The 17,068-nt window shown below is 35.0% G+C and overlaps 2 protein-coding genes across 6 annotated transcripts; both read right to left on the bottom strand.

The window, feature by feature from the left end:
- Positions 1-389: 389 nt before the first annotated feature.
- Positions 390-7,031, bottom strand: LOC104231979 (probable polygalacturonase At3g15720). 3 transcript variants are annotated; one of them, XM_070153333.1, is made up of 10 exons: positions 6,660-7,031; positions 4,868-4,987; positions 4,397-4,534; positions 2,972-3,133; positions 2,687-2,713; positions 1,979-2,186; positions 1,485-1,566; positions 1,284-1,392; positions 853-969; positions 390-763 (listed from the first exon to the last, which is right to left on the bottom strand). In XM_070153333.1, exons 1-10 carry the CDS (start codon positions 6,678-6,680, stop codon positions 530-532), a joined length of 1,218 nt encoding a protein of 405 aa, XP_070009434.1. In that variant the 5' UTR covers positions 6,681-7,031; the 3' UTR covers positions 390-529. The 3 variants fall into 3 exon arrangements, with proteins under 3 accessions (XP_070009434.1, XP_070009435.1, XP_070009436.1); XM_070153334.1 differs by lacking the exon at positions 6,660-7,031 and adding an exon at positions 5,278-5,366; XM_070153335.1 differs by lacking the exon at positions 2,687-2,713 and having other exon boundaries at positions 6,660-6,857.
- A 1,996-nt stretch (positions 7,032-9,027) lies between these two features.
- Positions 9,028-16,919, bottom strand: LOC104231980 (DEAD-box ATP-dependent RNA helicase 15). 3 transcript variants are annotated; one of them, XM_009785070.2, is made up of 12 exons: positions 16,789-16,919; positions 16,532-16,667; positions 15,538-15,638; positions 13,092-13,264; positions 12,743-12,974; positions 12,519-12,637; positions 11,896-11,952; positions 11,630-11,814; positions 10,648-10,792; positions 10,468-10,551; positions 10,303-10,366; positions 9,028-9,749 (listed from the first exon to the last, which is right to left on the bottom strand). In XM_009785070.2, exons 2-12 carry the CDS (start codon positions 16,645-16,647, stop codon positions 9,739-9,741), a joined length of 1,287 nt encoding a protein of 428 aa, XP_009783372.1. In that variant the 5' UTR covers positions 16,648-16,667; positions 16,789-16,919; the 3' UTR covers positions 9,028-9,738. The 3 variants fall into 3 exon arrangements, with proteins under 3 accessions (XP_009783372.1, XP_009783373.1, XP_070009061.1); XM_009785071.2 differs by having other exon boundaries at positions 16,532-16,661; positions 16,789-16,906; XM_070152960.1 differs by lacking the exon at positions 16,789-16,919 and having other exon boundaries at positions 13,092-13,366; positions 16,532-16,614.
- Positions 16,920-17,068: the final 149 nt, after the last annotated feature.

The following is a 17,068-nucleotide window of genomic DNA, read 5'->3' on the forward strand; positions in this document are numbered from 1 at the left end:
CGTCTCATCCCAATTGTGAGGCGTAATATATAATTCTTGTATAATATGCATATAATCGTGTATAAACTATGTGTACCGGTCAAGAAAGCATACAGTTAAGCTCTTCGGCTTTTTGTATAAAGATATTCTAAAGATCCAAAAGAACAAGTAATGAAACACCAGTATTAAACATCAAGAACAACACACCAATAAACAGAAATACCGATATGTCCTGATTTGAGCAATAATTTGCATTAATAGGGTAAAATTTAGCCCAGAAAATAACTCAACGCATTCTAATTTGGGCATGTTGAACTAAAAGAATATTCGTTGATGGGTTAACTTGTGTATGTTGCGCAGATTAGACGAAGATTATATCAATTGATGAGTCAACTTAAACTCTGTCAAACTTCTGCTTAAACCAGTCAAGTTCTATCATTTTTAATTGGAAACCATGTAAACGTAACTCATGTTTTACTTAATGCATCTAACAACATTCCTTATACCACACTACAAATGGGTATGGAACTAAATAAATAGAAAATATGCTCTAATATTTATCCAAACAAGGTACAGGAGGTGAAGTTGAAGAGGCTTTTCCTTTGGCATTATTGCAAATAGCAAAAATCTTTTGTCCAGGGACAACTGGAGTTATGTTGATATTCTCCATCTCAATGTTGGTGCAAGCTGTGCTATTGCTACAGTTCAAATTTATTGCTGCTTTGCTGCTTGTACTTCCATGTATATTCTTGTATGTTATATCGCTTATTTTCACTGCACTTACCTGTTCAACATTTTTTTTTAAAAGGATGAAAACTTCAAAAGCCTTCTTTAGGAAACTAAAAAATGATATATTTTTACTTTATGTTTTACCTGAGGTTGACATGAATGACCTCCATTGCAATAAAACTGATCAATAATGATGGGGTTTTCTACATTTTTGAGGTGAATATCTTCAAAATGTATAGACCTAGCATACCCAGAACCACCCTATGAAGGCATGAAGAGATAATTAATTAGTATATATGAGTACAAGTATTCATAATTCTTTTATCCTGTTAATTAATATTAATATGAAAGGTGGAGGAGAGCCTTGGAGCAACGGTAAAGTCGTCTCTGTATGACCTATAAGTCACGGGTTCGAGCAGTGCAAGCAGTCACTAACTGCTTGCATTATGATAGGTTAGATGTCTACATCACACTCCTGGGGTGTGGCTCTTTCCCGAACCCTGTGTTAACGTGGGATGCCTTGTGCACCAGGCTGCTTTTTTTAATATTAATATGAAAGGTGAGACTTTGTTTACCTGCCATGTCTTAATTCTAACACCATTCTGGGTTCCCTCAAGGTTACAATTTGTTACATAGACGTTGTCAACATACGCATATGTGTTATCTGGACCTAAGCTTCCCACACTGCATACAATATAATAAAAATGTGTTTCACATTTATAGTAAAGAAAGAAACAGAAATAGAAATTTAAAAGAAATATAAGATGGAGTTGTACCTTATACCATGCCCTGGTCCACATGAAATACCAGAAATATGAACATCAACGCACCCAGTATTGATGGCAATGCAGTCATCACCTGTTTGTTATTAATTTTTTGTTGGATTAATGAATTTTGGTGTAAACATGAAACACTTTATGCAGTATAAAAGGGTTTCAATATCAATAACATTAGTAGTTAATAGGTTATATTAATCAACTTAACATTTCAGGCTAAAAATATTGCTAAGTGATGGACAGGTCATGAATAACATAAATTACTACAGTTTATATTGGATTAGGATCTTAGATGAATGGGAGTGAATTAATTATTTTATTTTTAAAAATTGCGAAACTCCAAATTCTGCTTTTTGCTTAATAAAAGTAAATGAAATAAGGATTTGGGAAAATTCTGTTTGTCTTAACCAACATATTCCGACAATATTTTCTTGTTTATATTATGAAATTAAAATTCACATAATTAAACTCCAAATTGAGAGTATAAGAAGTACCTGTCTGAATAGTGGAGTCTTGAATGTGAAGTTGGCTAGAGTTAGAGATATCAATACCATCAGTATTGCGACTATATTTTGGTGCACTAATATGAATTTTTGAGATGGTTACTCCTTTGCTGTAAGTCAGGCTTATATGATTTCTCGAACTATTCACTAGCTTAATTCCACTCAATTGAAGGCCGTTACAATAATTAAAGTGGACAGCCTACCAAGAAAAAGAAGGGGAAAAAATTCTTGTAAATGACATATGTGCGAAAATTAAAAGACTCAATGACACATAAGGTGTGTTTGGTACGAAAAAGAAGTGATTGTCTTACTTATTTTTCAATGGTTGATTAGATATATCAGAAAATAATTTTATAAAATATACTACTATAATTTAGCAAACACTATATAAGACGAAATAGGCAAGGGCAGTAGGTCAAGGTCTAGGGGCCGGAGTGGCAGTGGCGATGTTATGGGGGAGGGGTGGGGGAAGAGGGTAGATGGGTGGGGTCGGAGTGAGTAATAGGGTGGAGAAGGTTGAGAAAAAATTTGAATTTTTTTTTCATCTTTTGATAGGAAAGTCATTTTCCTCCAATTGAAAAAAAATAAGTTCATGAATAAAATATTTTTCAAAATATTAGGCCGTCCAATACACTTATAGTAAGGTAATATCACCATAATTAAAAATTAATCTTAGAGAATTTCCTAAAAAATTCATACTGTTGGTTTAGTGCAAGTTCCGTTCACCTGAAACAAGAACAATCTCACTTGTTAATACTTATCCAATCAATTAAACAAGGACAAAGTACTAGTTATTGAATCCACTAAACATAATTGAAGTTTCTCTAGTGTAACGATAAAAGTGATTCAAAATTTATTTTAAGTCGAAGGCTTGAATCCCAGGTTTCACATTATTGTATTTTTATAAATGTCCTTATTAAAATTTTTGGCTTCGCACAATACAATATTGAATGATGATAAAATAGAGGGATGTTTAAAACGCACCCTGATACCACTATGAGTTTTCCACCAACGTTGACCATTGCCATTGATAGTACCAGAACCATTGATGAAGAGACCAAAAACACCTGTAAAATATATCCAACTAACATTTTCACAACCTTTCCATTCCTTTGGATCCTCTGGTGCTACAATTGATCCTGATACCTGCAAACCAAGTGCTAAGTTCAGAAAATAATGTTATTTTTACCGCTGCACAAAGTATTCTGTGTTCACGCAAGATTCGGGTCGGGAAAGGGCTGCACCAGGGGCGGCTCGATATATTTTGTGGCCTAAAGCCAAATATTAATATGACGCTTTTTTTAAAATATAATTTCTATCTTAATTCAATATTTTTTAAAGGAAAAAAGAAGAATTAATCCAAATAGTCGTCCGCCTAATTATCTCTTAAACTAAAAATATTCAGCGGATAATAATAATAATAATAATAATAATAATAATAATAATAATAATAATAATAATAATAATAATAATAATAATAATAATAATAATAATCAACTATAATATATGTATATCGGCTCGAAAAAATCTTTCAATTAGTAACAGTTATTGAAAAAGGGACCCCCAAAAAATTGGGGGCCTAAAGCAATTGCCTTAGTGGCTTGTGCATTAGACCGGCACTGGGCCGCACCCAAAGGGTGTGATACTACCTAATGCAAGCATTCGTGGCTGCTTTCACGCCTTGAACCTGTGAGGCCGTGACATATATGTCACATGGAGACAACTTTACCTGATATTAAACTCTTCTAATTAATTAATTATATGAATATCTTTTTCAACAAGTTATTTAACGATGAAAAACATAATACCCTTGTAAAAAAAATATATATATATATATATATATACGCTAGGTTTGCGCCCTGTCAATTTTCAATGCCGCTCTCAATTCTATACCAGAAAATGTTGTCGTTGAAAACAACTACCTTCTATCGATAATTCTTTTTAAATAAGAGAAGCAGAGTAGGCCTCAAACGAAAGCTAATTTATGCCTTTCCATCTTTTTGATGCTCAACACGTGCATTCGCATGATTTTGTCTAATTATTGTGTTTGTAAAGTTTCTTTGTAATCTCAATGTCGCATCACGTCCTCAAACATATGGATTAATTCCATATGCATATGTTTCCTCTGTTAGTATATATATACATGATATCGTTTAATTAAACAAAAGTTTATTGAAAAAGGGTCAATTAGTCAACTTGTAATTTTTTATATTAAAAACAAATAAGTTAAAAAGTTGATACAAAAATCAAATTAAGAGAGAAAAACGTAATACAATAAATCACAAGGAAAGTTAGTGTTACGAAGCGAAACCTTGCGTTTATTCCATTTTAAGTAATACTTCGTTCTTATTAAAGGAACTTCACATATATATATAACCAGGATGGGAAGAGAAAATGAAGCAAACTTACTTGTAGATGAATATTGGAGGATTTGCAAGGTCCTTGGAATGTAATTGGTCGTATTAAAAATGACTTCCCACTTGGTATAAACATTGACGGATTTCTACTGTCACCCCTACACGCAGCTGCCCAAGCTTGTTTGAATGCCTATAAAAATTGATTAAAAAAATATCTGAAATCTCTTAAACAACTGAATTAACGGGAAAAAGAGCAATTTTTATTCTCCTTTCCTTGAAAAGGGGGGCTTTAATCAAAATAAAAGATTGCTTTTATTCTTTATAATTTAAAAAAGATCTTCTGAAAAATGTCATAATATATATGTCCAAATTTAGATGATACATGCTCTGAGCACACGCGTCTTGGTTTCAAGGTGTTTAAGCAATTGAAATACGTGTATTACGGCTCAGTCTCAAACAAGCATAGAATAAAAATAACAAGTGAAAAATAAGTTAGTTGAATATTTAAAATTATTTGTGTTACTTGAGTGTCGTCGTGCTTTCCATCTCCAACAGCGCCATAACTTGTTATATCAAAAACAGCAGCAAGACTTCTATCAAGAATAAATGGAGTAATACAGATCAAAAAGATGAAAGCTCGATCCTGCAAAAATGTGGCACAAAAGAAATGAAAAAAAATGAATTATCATGATTATCGATAAAAGTCCTAATAGCTATACAGGGTAGCCCGGCATACAAGGTATCATGCGTTCACACAGGATTCGAGGAAGGACCGCACCCCAAATGGGTGTGATGCAGACAGCCTATCAATTATCACAATACAAGTATTAGCGGCTGATTCCATGGCTCAAACCCATAAACTGCCCGTCAAGTCCCCGTAACCAAAAGACAAAATCCTAACTCAAAATGAATAAATTAAAACACTGAGCTCACCATTCAAGTTAAATCGAATGAAGAATAGTGAACAAACTCGTGTTTTTTTCTAATGTCGTTTTTGTTTGGAGGGGGCGGATTTATACGCTTATGAGCATTGCATTTATTATGGGAAAAGAATTTCAGAAATCTACTAAAAGATTCATTGAAATCCTCTTTAAATATGACTTACTCACTATAGATGAGTTAGGAATTAATTCTTCTAAAGCCTCATTAATACTAATATATTGCTCTCCTCCAACTGACACTAACAAATCTCTCTTCAAAATCAAGTCATTTTGGGTAAGTAAAATTCATTTTGATCCTCTAACTTCATCTTAAAAATCAAACTCCTCCTCCAACATTAAACAATAGACATTCTGCAAACAATAGACATTCTGCTGCTCCAAACTTAATTGTATTTCTTAAATACCTATTTTATCCTCAATCTTATCAACCTTGGTCTATATTTTTTTTTTTACTTTTTAATATGATGATAATTTTCTTAATCATTTTATGAATTGACCTAGTGAAAATAATTCTTTTTTAAAATTTAAAAAAAAAATGAAATACGATAATCAATCATATATAATATATTAAAATTGAATAATAAAAGATATAAGAACAATTAAAATAATAGAATAAAATATCTTATTTATATCACTCAAATAAAAGTTAGCGCAGTAATATAAAAAATAATAATTAAAAATAGGGTTAAATTTTATAATAAAATCCTAAAAGATTACATATTTATACTTTGGATGTTCTTTAAATTATAATTTAAAATAAATTTGTGTGTGTGTGTGTATATATTGTGTGTGTATATATATATATACACACACACTATTCTAGTTAAATTTATTGAACTTTAATAATAAAATTCAGAATAAGGTATTTATATAAGTGTTTACCAATTTAAATATAAAAAAAATTATATGCATAGAGGAGGAATTGAAAATATCAAGGGTAAAATAGACAATGCATATGATAATAGGAGTAGAATGACTATTGTTTAATATTGGAGGAGGAGTTTGATGTTTAAGGCAAACTTTGGGGGATCAAAATGATTTTCACCCAATTTTGGACCAATGTTTCATTAAATGATATTTAGGAAAAATAGCAATTTTGGTCCCTCAACTATTTCTATATTCTAGTTTTATTCCTTGTTAAGCATATCTAACCTTGAATTAAAGAAAATGTGCACTTCTAATCCAATTTTAACAGAGCTAACGGGCTAATACAGTTTTTGGCACTAAAGGGGGAAATAAAATGGAAAATGACATTGTATAGCCACTATCAAAATAATAGAATAAAAAATGTATACACAATTTTTCGGCTACCAAATATAAATAGTTTTTGACGCAAACTAAAAGCGTAAGAAGCCCAAAACAAAATTGTCATACCGGAGTACGCCAACAAACCATACAAGGCACTAGTGACGGAACTTGAAATGAAGAATTGTACTCCCACCACCTCAAGGATCAATTGAAATCCTCGAATTGCTTTTGCTAGACCAATATATATTTCCCCGAAGAACCGGTAAATAGCACTCTTGCTACGAGTAAACGATCCCAAGGACGGCTTACAAACTATACCTCAACTCCAACTGAAGAGTCAGCTTGTGAATATATAGTGGTAGTATTGTGAAAAAGCAGATAATTGAGTTAGGAATAATGAGGTTAACCAACTGAAAATGTTGACAATAGTACTATGGCGGGACCAAAGTAGGTATCATTTGAAGAAGACTTGAAAGGGAAAGAACAAAGAACTGAAACTATTTTAGCGCTGCGTAGCTAGGAATTTGAGTAAGGGGATTCAAAACAAGAAAATGTCACATAAAAAATATAAACCTATGTCAAGAAAATTCAATAGTTTATATATATATAAAAGTTGAATTTACTATTTTTATACAATGCAATTCATTTACAAAGGGTGATTCGATTAAACCCTCTTTACCAAACTTAGCTCCGTGATCGACGCTGCTGCTGGCCTAATTGTTGGGTTGAGATTGACTGTGAGCCCCGTATAGAAATTAGAAAGGAAAACAGTGTCATGTGTCATGTGATATATCTCACAAAAATAGTATTCACTCTTACCCATTTTATGTTAATGTGTTTTATTAGGCGCGGAGTTAAAAGAAAAAAAAATGGATTTTAGAATTTATGATCTTATGGTATAATATTTATGTGGCTAAAATATTATGTTATGAAGAGTAAAATTAAAAATTTATATTTATATTATTTTAAATATGTGCAAACAGATTTAAAGGCATTTTATAAGTTCTATGAGCCTATTATCGACAAGAGGGGTTGCTCTGATGGTAAGCAACCTTCACTTCCAACCAAGAGGTTGTGAGTTCGAGTCTCCTCAAGAGCAAGGTGGGAAGTTCTTGGAGGGAATGACGCCGAGGGTCTATTTGGAAACAGCCTCTCTACCCCAGAGTAGGGGTAAGGTCTGCGTGTCTGCGTACACACTACCCTCCCCAAACCCCACTAAGTGGGATTATACTGTGTTGTTGTTGTTGTATGAGCCTATTATCACGTAGGCACTTCAAGTCAGTGGCGGATCCACATGCTGATTTTGGGTGCTCAAGCACCCATTATCTTTGACAAGATTTAGTAAATTTGTATAGCTAATTATAAAAATATTTAGATAAATATTGAGTGAGCACCCTAACTAAACTCTATTTTCCTCTTTTTTCAGAATTTTTATCAGTGAGCACCCACGACTTAAAAATACTAGATCCGCCACTACTTCAAGTGGCTATAAAGTAAATGTCCGACCTAGTCCTCCCATTGCGTGTAATACACTTCCGGAAACAAACATTGTCTACCATCCCAACGGCAATAAACAGTAACTATTTGTGAAATTCCGAAAATACCCTTAATGAACTCGCTACTTTTAAACCAAAAACAAAAAGGGTAAGATTCAATACCCATTCATTCTTTACCAGTTGCATCTAAATCCTGATATGTATTTTACATATATTATGAGGAAACCAGACAAAACATTTAGCAGAACGCCAAACTAGCCTCCGAATAGCATAAAATATGTTGATGAGAAAACATTATTTGCAATCAGGTAGAGGTACAAAGAGTCCACCATCTTTATCACTCAACAGAATCAAATTCAAACATAAACCCATCAACTACATTGACAATGCTCTAGGTTTCATGGAACATTGGCAATTTTCAGCTCCCGATTAGAAGACCGAAAATTAAGCATTGGCAGCCTTAGGGATGAGGGGAATGGGCTGTAGGCCTTGGGCCGGGCTTTTTTGCTTCGATCGGGCTTCTTCTTCATGGATTATCTGCATCTGGACCATACGTTCCATAACAAACTCGTGATCAGAGGCTGTGTCTCGTGGAATGCACGGACGAAACAAGTTCTCTTTTTCCAGAGCTTTACCTGGCCTTTGGACAAAATTTGCTACGTCAAGTGATTTGGTCAAACAGGCACCATCGAACTACACGGCCTGGTGATTCTGAATGTGCGTCATTTATTGTGGATAGCTTTTCATTTAATTCTAATTGATCTGGTGAAAAGTTAAAACAGCAATAACTAAAACATAACGACCTTTTGATATTGGAATTACCATCACTCGACTTACAGTCAAAACAATGTCGGTTTGCATTTAACTTGTTTAAAAATGAAAAGACATCAAACAATGCCAAAAGAACTTAACCAAAGGAACAAGGCAACATCGTTTATGCAATAAACTAATTGACATGAACAGTTAGACAGCATTTTGAACATGAATTCTTAAAGAAATAGAAAACTAGCATAAAGAGCATAGATTTTAAGTCGATTTAACCAAACTCACAACTACCAAGTCTACAAAGATAGCTAATTACAAGGACACTAAAACATTAGTTGTCAAGATAAATAACTCCCAACACAACTTCAAGCTAAGCCAGAATATGATAACAGGTAGACTTAGCAGAACCCCAGAACATATATAATGCTCAACCTGTCTTGAGCTTTCCTCCATAAGGTCGATTATGGTACTAACAAAAATTCACCAAAGTTCATGTGGTTAATACTAAACCAAAAATTCCAAATTGATATCCCCAATGAATTTCTGCAACTGCAGATGATACTAAACCTTCACCAAGCTGCCACACCATTTTGCAGAGGCACGATTTCAGAGGAAGATAACTCGAGAAACTTTGAACAGAGTCTAGCCACAATAACATTAGCTAGCAGCAGTACGAAGAAACAACTAAAGCAGAATAATCCATTTGGGTACTAGCTACAATACTAGGTATCATAATGTTAAGACATTTCCATGCTAATGTAGGAACAGCATAGGTTCGATAAGGGTACAGGAAATCCAGAAGTGCCAAAGCAGAGGGGAAGTCTCCCCACAATTCTTCAAATTAACTGGTTCAATATTCAACCATATTGCATAAAGCAGAAACTTCACCGCCACTCCCAATCTTCTAGCAAATCTTCAACATTTGCTAGGAAGGCTTCAACCCACTAAGATGGCACTGTATACACAAGATATGCTAGTGTGAGCTCCCGGAAAAAATTGATCAAATAAATAAACCACATAATGCCAAGAATATCTCAAAAGCAATAGAATTTTAAGATGAATTATGATTCTATTTTTGCATCTTAGGATTCTATTTTTGTACCATTACTGTACCATATCACGAACCACTTCAGGAAACATACTCCTACAGAAGTCATGCAAATCCTAATAGGCACCGAGGGTTTCCAGGATATGGAGTACGAAATATACTTGAAAATTTTCTTTTTTTATGAACGAGCAATTCGCTATTCAAATCTCGAAATGGATATGGCCCACACCTCTACACTCTCCACTAAAATACCAAAGCATTCAAACTTGTGACGTGTACCAATCACATGTCCTGCAACGTACTAGCTTTTTCGTTGAACCAAAGCCTCGGGAATTATCCCAAGAAGTTTCTTTTCTCATTGCCATTGCAGGTATGTTCACAATCAGATTCGCAACAAGAAGACAAAAGAAAACATCGAAAAAAGCCAACAAAACTTCAGAAGTAAACATCAAGGACATACTGTATGTAGAAGTGTCAATCTGCTCAGGAAGTTCTTTAATATCCACTTCAAACCTCTCCTGAACCTACAGTAGGTGTAAGCATAAGGAACTGATGTTACTACGGATGGCATTACAAATCATAATACAGCCAAAAAGAGAAAGAAAGTGGAAATCTGACTCTCAACCTGATTGAGAACATCAGAATCTGATGCAGAGGACACAAATGTTATGGCAAGGCCTTTGGTTCCAAATCTACCAGCTCTTCCCACCTATCATTATCATTCAAGATTAAACAATAAGACTACTTGGACAAGATCAGAATTCAGAACTTGAAAAAAATGAGTTCCAGGACAGATAGGACATACTCTGTGAAGGTAAGTATCTGCAGAATCTGGCATGTCATAGTTAATGACAATGTTCACCCTTTCAATGTCTATGCCTCTCCCAACCAAATCAGTCGCCACAAGAATTCTCTTGTGCCCTTCCTTGAAACCCTTGTAGCGTGTCAGTCTATCAAGCAGACAAGGGAAGAATTAGCTTACATAACATGCAAATAAAAGATGTTAACAGCAGCACAAATCCCTTCTAATACACAAACACGGTAGCCTTCAAGAAATCAGATGAAATGTATGCACAAGCAAATAACTCCAAAGGGAAGAAAGGAAGATTTGAAAAGATGGGCAAAGCATTAAAGAAAAATGCTACAGAACCTTGTTCTTCTAACACAACCAATACCACACAACCGATACCACAATCCTAGGGGGGAAATGGAATCTTGTCGAGGAACTGATAATCTCATTGATACTAGACTTCTCATGGTTACAGATAATTATTAAAATCATTATTCACATTGAGTAAACACTGGGGGGTCGTTTGGTAGGATGTATCAGAGAAAACAATACATGTATTGGCTTTGGCATTATTAATCCTTATTTGATAGTGTTTTTCAACCTAGTTATAAACCTTATTCAGTACTACTATTATACATAGCAAACCATGGCATTGCAATACCATGGTTTTTAATACATGGATAAGCATGTAACAAAACTGTCCTTTTAAAACCTTTTCCAAAGAAGATTTGCAACGCAGGTTAATACATGAAGGGTCTTTTTGTAAACAAAAATTTTAAAAAAAAAAATGCAATGCATGTTATTTTTAATACACCAAACCAAATAAACGATAAGAAATAATCTCAGCATAAGTAATCCCAACATTACTAATCCTAGCATTACTAATCCCAACATTACTAATACACCCTATTCAGTACTATTCCTATACCCTACCAAACGACCCTCGAGTGCATAAGTAATTAACATCAAAAGAAGTTGAACCAGAAGTCAGACAGACCTTTCTTCCTGAGTCATGCCAGAGTGGATGCAGATAGATGGAAAATTACACTCCACAAGTAACTTATTCAACTCTGCAGCTCTGCTCACACTCTTGACAAAAATAACAACTTGGTTGAAGTCCAAAGCATCCAACAGGTCATTCAGCTTCCTGTTTTTCTCAGTTTCACTCAATTTGATGTAGTGCTGCCATCAAATAGAAGCAACTTCAGGAAGATTGTGATAAGTAATGAAATGACAGCAAAACATTAGGCTTCAATAATGTACCTGTACAAGTCCATGCAGGGTCAACTTGGCCTCATCGTCAACATAAATTTCCATTGGCTGAAAGGAATAAACGTGATAGTAAAGGATATTAGGAGCTTCGTGAGCTAAGGGAATCTGATTACGAAATGAACGATGGATGAAGATCCTCCATCTGTGAATTTTCTCCTTGCAGCTTAAGAGTAAAAGCACCCAACTAGTCCCCCATGCTCAACGTGCCTTTACCCAGCGCTTACCCAAAAGCTTCCAGTAGGACTCCAAGCATCAACCTCCCAGATTAACCCTTCTCCACTAACATCCCCACCCTCCGGACATCCATTTCCACACAAAAGATCTTTCCCACCCCTCTTTACATCTTTAACTATGGGGCAAGAACATGGAAGAACAAAGATGACACACAAACCCAAGAAAACATAGAACTACAACCTTAATGGAAAAAATTAGCTGCAAAGCACAGCTTTTACAGCTACCAGCTCCAAAGACACCTCATTTTTGTTCACTTCCCCAGTAAAATTAAGTTTAGACAATGGTTATACCAAAAAAATACACTATTATCCCCTGCAGAAAGCTGAAATAATGGAAAAATGGTAGACTTCTAAAATCAAGAACTGGCCACAGGACATTACATCTTGCATGAATTTCTTGCAAACCGGGCGAATCTCCTTGCTGAGAGTTGCAGAAAACATCATGACTTGCTTGTCATGAGGAGTCATTTTGAAGATTTCCTGCACGTCTCTCCTCATGTCTGTGCATGCAACAGATGTACTTAAGAAAAGTATTACCAAAGAGTAAAGATGATAGTAATTCTAGCAGCAAAAGTTATGTAACAAAAAGCTTAGGTAAGACATACCAAGTGATTCAAGCATCTTGTCACACTCATCTAGTATAAAATGCCTCACATTCCTCAAAGACAGGTCCTTGTCTCTTGCCAATGCAAGTACTCTTCCAGGAGTTCCAACGACAATATGCGGACACTCATTCTTCAGCAGCTCCTTGTGGAGTTTGATGTTGACACCACCGTAGAAAACAGCAACCTTGATATCGGGCAGATATGTGCTGAACCTCTCAAACTCATGACAGATCTGCAGATAGTGTAGTTAGTTAGCAAATTAAACATCTTTTTTTGTCAGGTTAGCAAATTAGACATCATTTAACCTCGTATGAATGAAAAACAGAAAACTTGCAGATAGAATACATGCCTGATAAGCTAATTCCCTAGTGTGACAGAGAATCAGGGCAGCAACCTGACCAGCAACAGGTTCAATCTGTTGCAGAGTTGAAAGAACAAAAACAGCGGTTTTCCCCATTCCAGATTTAGCTTGGCAAATAACATCCATTCCCAGAATAGCTTGTGGAATACACTCATGTTGCACTGATGAAGAACCAAATACATTGGAGCCAACGAGACCTCAGTTTCAGTTTAAAAATTTTACCATTGTACATCTCCAAAATACTAGTGGTAGGAGTAATTTACCTGAAAACAGAAGATAGAAAGAAGTTGTCAAGAACAACCCAGAAAGAAGAATATTATGGTTTAAGGAGAACAAAAAATGAGAATAATAATGATGATGATAACAACAATAACAATAGCAACACCAACAACAACAATAATAATAATAAAAGATAACTTGCATACGCACACTTAATAAAGAAAGATGTTTAATTTGCTACATAGAAAGCTACAAGCTCAACGTAAAATAAAGGACTGAGCCCACAAGTGCATAAAGGTGAAAACAGGCTATATAAAAGGTTCGGTTGGAAAATTGGACGAGACTCACAAAGCTAAAATGCCAGTGTTTCTATGACCTTCCTCTTACTCCAACGAACATTAGTCTTACTCAAAAAAAATTATAAACTTCTTACAACTAGCAAAGAAGCATACTGGATTGGATATCTAAATGTGCAAATGGGCAAAAGAAGAAAATTAGAGAAACACAGTCCAGCCAGGTTAAAATTAGAGGCGTTCAAAATCTAACACCAATCCATACACAAGCTAAACAAGCCAAAAGGATAGAATTCTGCATCTACTGATTTTTCAATTAAAAGGAATTGGACACGGCATAGAACACATATGATCCATGTTATCATAACTTTTTTCTTCTATTCAGCACAAAAGATCCCCCCTCCTTTTTTGCTTGATTCTAAGGAAAGAGGAAACAAAGCACGGAATATGCTTTGTACTCGACCGTAAATCCTAAATCTTTGTACTTGCCCACATACCAACGGTAGCATTATTTTGGTGAGAAAACGGAAGCAAACGTGTATTTATTTTTACACACTTATTAGCTTATTGTGAAAACATAAGAAAGAAGGGGGTCTGGGAATTAGAAATCTTAGAGCTCACAATCAGCGCTTGCTATGCAAATGGCTATGGAGGTTAAATGATGGGAAAAAAGCTCCCTGGAAAGCAGTGGTAGAAAACGGTGAAGACTCCATATGGTAAAGCTATTAGACCGCTTAGGATTTTAATGTTTTAGGTGCTTCTTTGCACCTAAAACAGTGAAGACTCCATATGGAATAGCTGTTTGGAGATAGATTTGTAACCTATGGGAGAAATTTAACATGTACGTTGGCTTGAGGGTGCTCAATGGGAAAAGATCAGACTTTGGGAAGATAATTGGGATGGTTCTGGTTTGCTCAAAATTCAATTTCCCAAACTGTACAGATTGGCCAATAATCCAGAAATCCTCTTAGCTGATATAATTACTGATACAGGTTGGGACTTCCAGTTCAGAAGGAATCTCTTTGACAGAGAAATGCATGAGGTTGATATATTTATTCACTAGATGCAATCAGTGGTGTTATGGCCAGAAAAAGAAGAAAGCCTACTCTGGAAAGCTAGTAAAGAAGGTTCTTTTACTGTTAGTTCACTCTGCAAAACTAAGTGCTGCTCAGCCGGTGCAAGCACAAAAGTGGCCTTGGAAGATGGTCTGGAAGACTACAGTCCCAACAAAAGTGGCCTGTTTTGGTAGGCTAGTAGCCCATGAAGCATATCTGACTCAAGAAAATTTGATGAGAAAGGGTTGGATAATTGCAGCAAATGCCACTTGTGTGAGAAAGCTTGTGAATCTGTGGACCATATTTTTGTGCATTGTGAATTTACTTGGCAGATGTGGTCCATGTTCATGGCTAACTTTGGCATCCTTTGGGCAAGTCCTAAGAAGTTCAGGAATATATTAGAGTGCTGGGAAACTGCACGTCCAGAAGCATCCTAAAAGAAAATATGGAGAGATATTCCTCTTAGTATAGCTTGGACGATATGGAAAGAAAGAAATAATCGGTGTTTTGAAAGCAAGAAGGAGCAGCTGCAATGTGTGAAATATAGTTGTCTATATTATTTGTACTATTGGAAAGATGGAAATGTTGTTATGGATTTTCATAATATGCTGGACATGCTAGACCGCTTAGGATTTTAATGCTTTTAAGCCAGCACTATCTCTGTATTTTCACAGTATCAGCTTGATTATGTTTTTAATAAAATCTTCACCTTATCAAAAAAAGAAGGTAAGACTGCTGGAAGAGAATGCTTAGAACAGGCCACCGCAAATAAGTTCAAAGATTTTATTATCAATTTTTTACAGGAAAGTACTGAAATCGACAATTTTAGTTAGGAAGGAAAACATGTCCAGGTACAAGATAACTTGCCTTCGGAAGGATGCTCAAACCCAGAGTCCACAATAGCCCGCAATAGCTCTGGCTTTAGAAGAAAATCTCTGAAACCCGAACTGTGAATACCAACATAACCCCTGCATCCACCAAAAAAGACCATAATATTAATACTTGATTCAAAGTATACAAAAGTTAATGCTTGACAAAGAAGATCAAAGGGGGTCAGAGAATTAAACACCCCCTAAGTACTGATTGAGAAAATACAACAAAAAAATTGACAAGTTTGAAAAGTGTCAGATAGACATTGGACTATCCCAGCACCATCGAAATATTCATAGAGCAAACACCCAAAAAAAAAATTGTCAACAAGAACATAGATAAAGAATGTACATCAATCACTTTAAGCCTCCACCCAAACTAGTCAGAATTAACTATCTGAATCCTTGATATTTCAATCTACTCAGACCTGCTTCTTTTCAATACTAATATTTAACCTCTAAAATATAAAAAATGAACTGCCTCTACTGAGGCTCAATCACAAACTAGCTAAGTTTGGCTATATTATTCCTCAATATCTATTCCACTCTATTTAGGCAAGTTCGATTCCATTACAATAAACAGACACAAAACACATGAAAAGGTCATAAAAACCTCTGATTCTTAACTATACACATATCAATAATACAGACAAATAAAAATATTAGAGATATAGGCTTATTTCAAGCAGGAAAAAAAACAGAATCCCAAAAAAAATGTAATTTTTAGGCAGCAAAAAATTCTCAAGCATGTAGCTTACCCAACATAAAATACGGAAAACAAAAGCATAAAAGCATAAATTTCAATCAACTAACTAGGTAGGGCCAAACCATAACGCATGAACATAGGCTTCATAACTATTTTACAAAATACTACTAAGAAATACAACAAACCATAAAAAACATTGACGTAAGCCTAAAATTAAAGAAAATAGTTTCCACTGTAAACAAGTTAGAAAAAGCAGAAATATTTAATATCGGCGTGAAGATCTCACTTTTTGGCGGAATCGCCGTTGACTTTTCCGGTGACGGAATCAGGGAGTTTTTCATCATCTTCTTCATAGTCGAGCAGCTCCTCTTCATATGCATCGTTCTCCTTGTTCTCTCCCATTCTTTTGCTATGAACTATTACTACAAAATACGCCAGATCCAATCACAAAATATCAGTAATTTAAAATCGAAGTAAACTATTAAATAAAATATGGATAAATGCGCACAAAAATCAGAGATTTGAGAGGAAAGTTGCTTTTACCTTACAGAATCTCAGAGAAAAGTTGGATCTTGGTCGGGGAAATTAGGGCTAGGGTTTCGGAAGCGTCTGCAGAAAAAATGTTAGGACAAAAATAGGAAAAACAAAAATCGTATGCGAGAGCATGGAGTGATAGGGTTTTGTGATAGAGGGGCAGCTTATAACTAACGAGATGCTGAAAACTTTGATGACGAGTTTGTCCTTGGCTCCTTTTACGAACTTGTACCAAGTCGGCTTAGACTATGGGGATATTTTGGACATTTTAAATTTTTAATATCTTCTG

Source organism: Nicotiana sylvestris, chromosome 8 (assembly GCF_000393655.2).
Source record: "Nicotiana sylvestris chromosome 8, ASM39365v2, whole genome shotgun sequence".
NCBI classification, from domain to species: Eukaryota; Viridiplantae; Streptophyta; class Magnoliopsida; order Solanales; family Solanaceae; genus Nicotiana; species Nicotiana sylvestris.

Coding starts and splice junctions, on each gene's coding strand:
- LOC104231980 (XM_009785070.2), bottom strand. CDS start 16,647: ATGGGAGAGAACAAGGAGAACGATGCATATGAAGAGGAGCTGCTCGAC. Junction 11,815..11,895: donor CCCTGCATGGACTTGTACAG/GTACATTATTGA, acceptor ATTTGATGGCAG/CACTACATCAAATTGAGTGA. Junction 10,552..10,647: donor CAGATACTTACCTTCACAGA/GTATGTCCTATC, acceptor TGATAATGATAG/GTGGGAAGAGCTGGTAGATT.
- LOC104231979 (XM_070153333.1), bottom strand. CDS start 6,680: ATGGTTTGTTGGCGTACTCCG. Junction 4,535..4,867: donor GAAAGCACGACGACACTCAA/GTAACACAAATA, acceptor CAATTTTTATAG/GCATTCAAACAAGCTTGGGC. Junction 3,134..4,396: donor CCTCCAATATTCATCTACAA/GTAAGTTTGCTT, acceptor CTTGGTTTGCAG/GTATCAGGATCAATTGTAGC.